We start from the raw sequence: 3,279 nt of genomic DNA on the forward strand, positions 1-3,279 counted from the left end.
GCCTATAACAAACTCAAGGATTTTGCTAATCCGGACATAAACCGAAATGCTTCTAGACAACTAGATTGCTCGACACACATCTGGAAACAATTTAGCTAGAAGGTGACGTTTTATGGCCGGTCATTGAGTTTATTGGGGGTCTGGAAGCAGGTAGGTGGGCCGCTGGCCGCCAGGTAGCGTTGGCTGGGGTTCCGCTGCTCCATGCGACGCAACATTCCTCCTTGCTGATATCTCTCTCTAGGGACCTGGTCATTGTCTGTATGTCAATGACGTCGTCCACAAATATTGGTGGGGGCGGGGGGATTCTCTGTGAGTGTTGGTTTGGTGGCGCTTCTACGATTTCCATGGCGTCGTTTGAGGATTCCAATACGGCGAATCTGTTGTGTGTGTTTATTTGCGTTGCTGTTTCTATTTTCCTTTTCTTTGTAGTATTAGCGTCGTTAGAGCGGAGAGTTCTGCTACACTTCTGCCACGGGGGGGGGGGCGTAGCTCGGGGTAGCTGCGAGTCTGCTCCGGAGAGCCTGGTCGCAGTTGTTGGGCCATCATCGAGCTAGTTAATTCGGAATGAACAACTAGTCGTGAGGCTGTGAGGCTAGTATTCGGTTGGGGTTAGGTGCGTGGGATTTTCTTCTCCCTAAAGGGTAAGGGACACTTAGCTGTGTTCACTTTCGACGGTTGGGCGACACGTGTTGTTTTCGGACTACGCTGGGCACTAGAGACACGTCTGCACGCTTCGGCACTCCACAGCGAATTGCTCTATAAGATATGTGGGAGAACAATAGGTATTGTTAAGGAGACAATGCCCTTTGTTTGCTGATAAATTATCAATAAATTAAATTATATCTTTCCAAAACAGATAACAGGAAGCTAGATATTTAAGAAGCATCATAATCTGTTTGTTCGATAGAATCTTTGATTCTATTAGTTGTATGTTTTTAGTGACTCCTTATGGCCTGCTTCCTATGCTCGTAGCTGATAGAAGGAAGGTTGCTCAGTCTACAGCTATTTGCCGTTACTTAGCCAAACAATATGACTTAGCTGGAAAGACTGACTGGGCAAATCTTCATATTGATGCCACTGTTGATACTATTCATGATATTCGTCATAGTGAGTATCCAGTGCTGTTTTGCATAAATCTTATAAGAATCTTGATAACAGATAGTACATATCTGTTCAGGTATTTATTAGTTGAAATCCGATTTAATATTTGATTTAATCGAACGATACACGTATGTCAACAATACAAGACAAAGGATTAAAAAGGATTGTAATTCTATCTTCAGTATCATTTAAATTTCGCACAACACTGTATTCAAATTAGTATAACATTAGCGAAGAGTATTTAACTGAAAACAAATTTTCAGAAATTGCCGCCTTCCACTATGAGGAGGACGAGAAGGTCAAAGCTGCAAAACGCAAGGCTGCTGAAGAGACGCTGCCGTTCATTTTAGAACGTTTGGACCAGCAAGTGAAGGAAAATGACGGCTACTTATACGATGGTACTCTCTCTTGGGCTGATTTAACATTCGTTGCTCTGCTCGATTATTTGAACTTTATGTACAAGTCTGATCTGATCGAGAATTACGAGAATCTGAAGCTGCTGGAGAAAAAGGTCCTCCTTCTGCCCAAGATCAAAAACTGGATTGAGAGACGCCCAGTTAGCGAATTCTAAACTTCACGATTGCTTATGGTTTTATAAGCGTTTAAAGACTGCGGTCTTAGTGTGTTGAGAGAATGAAGAACGAATCGTGTTGATGGAAGTTTGTATGGAATATACTGATTGCTTTTAACATTCACTAGTTCCAGTTATTACCGATATTTTTGTCATTTAGTTAGGGTTTTCCCTTTAGATTACGTTGTGATAGAGAACTATTATTTGTGTATTCCTACAGAAACATACGAACTATATAAACTGTTGACACGATGTTGTGCTTTTGTATTATAGAGATAATAATAAAACCATCAAACAATCATTAATTATGTTTTTTATTATATTAATTAAGAATTGAAGATTACCTGCTTGGTGATCTTGATAATATCGTATTTTACAAATGTTGAACAAAAAAAAATGTATGATTATTTTGTTCTGTTAGGGAAGTGATACATTTACACTGTACATGAGAGTGTGTGTGTAAGGGTTAGAGGGCGTCAAGGACTCAGTGGAGACAAAAGACTGTTGCCAGATGTTAGAAGAATCTAGGCTAGTCGGTTGGCAACCAGCGTGCGTGCAAGACGTTCTTAGAGAGGAATATAGGTGTATAACTGTTGTATGGGAAATATAGTCAATAATTTGTATTCCCAAATCCTCGAATTTCCTTAACATGGTAGCAGAGCGTGGTTACTAGTTTTGCAAGATATTTAGTGCGTGGTTACGATCTTGCGAGTGAGTTTTCAGTAAAGAAAAAAAACTTTCAGAAAAAAATATACTTCGAGCACGTAGGAACGCTTGAGTAAGAAAAGAAAAAAAAAGGAATCAATTAAAATGGAGAGATCGGAAATCATGATACCTATATTCGATGGTGAGGATTATGGAATGTGGAAGCAAAGAATCACGATGTTTCTCAAATATAAGGAATGCGAGTTTGTTACAACTAGAATGAAGAACGAAAGAGACGATGAAGACTGGGACAAAAAGGATTTGAAGGCGATTAATATAATTTATAGTGCAATATCGAACAGACAATTGGAGTATGTTAGGGAAGGAAAAACGGCGTATGATATAATAAAAAGGTTCGATGAAATGTACTTGAAAAAGTCGACGGCACTGCAGATCGTATGCAGAAGGAGATTGGAAAACATAAGACTGGAGAACTACAGTGATTCAGCATCATTCTTTAACGATTTCGAAAAATTAATCAATGAATTAAAAAGTGCGGGCGCACAAGTAAGTGAGAGGGAAAAGCTGAATTACATGCTGAATACGTTACCCGAAGAATACAGCTGTAGTATCGTGGACGAAAGGCCTGGGCAATATCGGACGAACTATGAACAGTGTCGCGAGAGCCGAGGCGCCGTCGGGCCCATCAATGTGTCATCGGTCTTTTCAAGTGCATAGTTTCGTGGAAAAGACCTACGTGACCCTGGCCACGAGCGTCTGCTGAACACGTGTGCGGTGGGCCTAGGAAAAGGGCAATGGAATGCGACAACAGTCAGTCGAAAAGCAGAGCGCGAGTCGAGAACGAGAGTGCGAGTCGAGAAGCCGAGTGCGAGTCGAGCAGAGACGGAGGTTGCGAGTGGCGTTGCCGAGAGAGTGTGGATTGCGCTGTTTTCTGTACGTTT

The 3,279-nt window shown here is 41.3% G+C and overlaps 1 protein-coding gene across 1 annotated transcript; it reads left to right on the plus strand.

Annotated features, from left to right (window-relative positions):
• The first annotated feature begins 914 nt into the window (after positions 1–914).
• On the plus strand, positions 915–1,771 carry LOC117216084 (glutathione S-transferase-like). Its single transcript, XM_033462607.1, has 2 exons — positions 915–1,107; positions 1,365–1,771. Exons 1-2 carry the CDS (start codon positions 930–932, stop codon positions 1,670–1,672), a joined length of 486 nt encoding a protein of 161 aa, XP_033318498.1. The 5' UTR covers positions 915–929; the 3' UTR covers positions 1,673–1,771.
• Positions 1,772–3,279: the final 1,508 nt, after the last annotated feature.

Source organism: Bombus bifarius, unplaced genomic scaffold, assembly GCF_011952205.1.
Source record: "Bombus bifarius isolate JDL3187 unplaced genomic scaffold, Bbif_JDL3187 scf7180000010134_frag, whole genome shotgun sequence".
Classification (NCBI taxonomy): domain Eukaryota; kingdom Metazoa; phylum Arthropoda; class Insecta; order Hymenoptera; family Apidae; genus Bombus; species Bombus bifarius.

Coding starts and splice junctions, on each gene's coding strand:
- LOC117216084 (XM_033462607.1), top strand. CDS start 930: ATGTTTTTAGTGACTCCTTATGGCCTGCTTCCTATGCTCGTAGCTGAT. Junction 1,108..1,364: donor TATTCATGATATTCGTCATA/GTGAGTATCCAG, acceptor ACAAATTTTCAG/AAATTGCCGCCTTCCACTAT.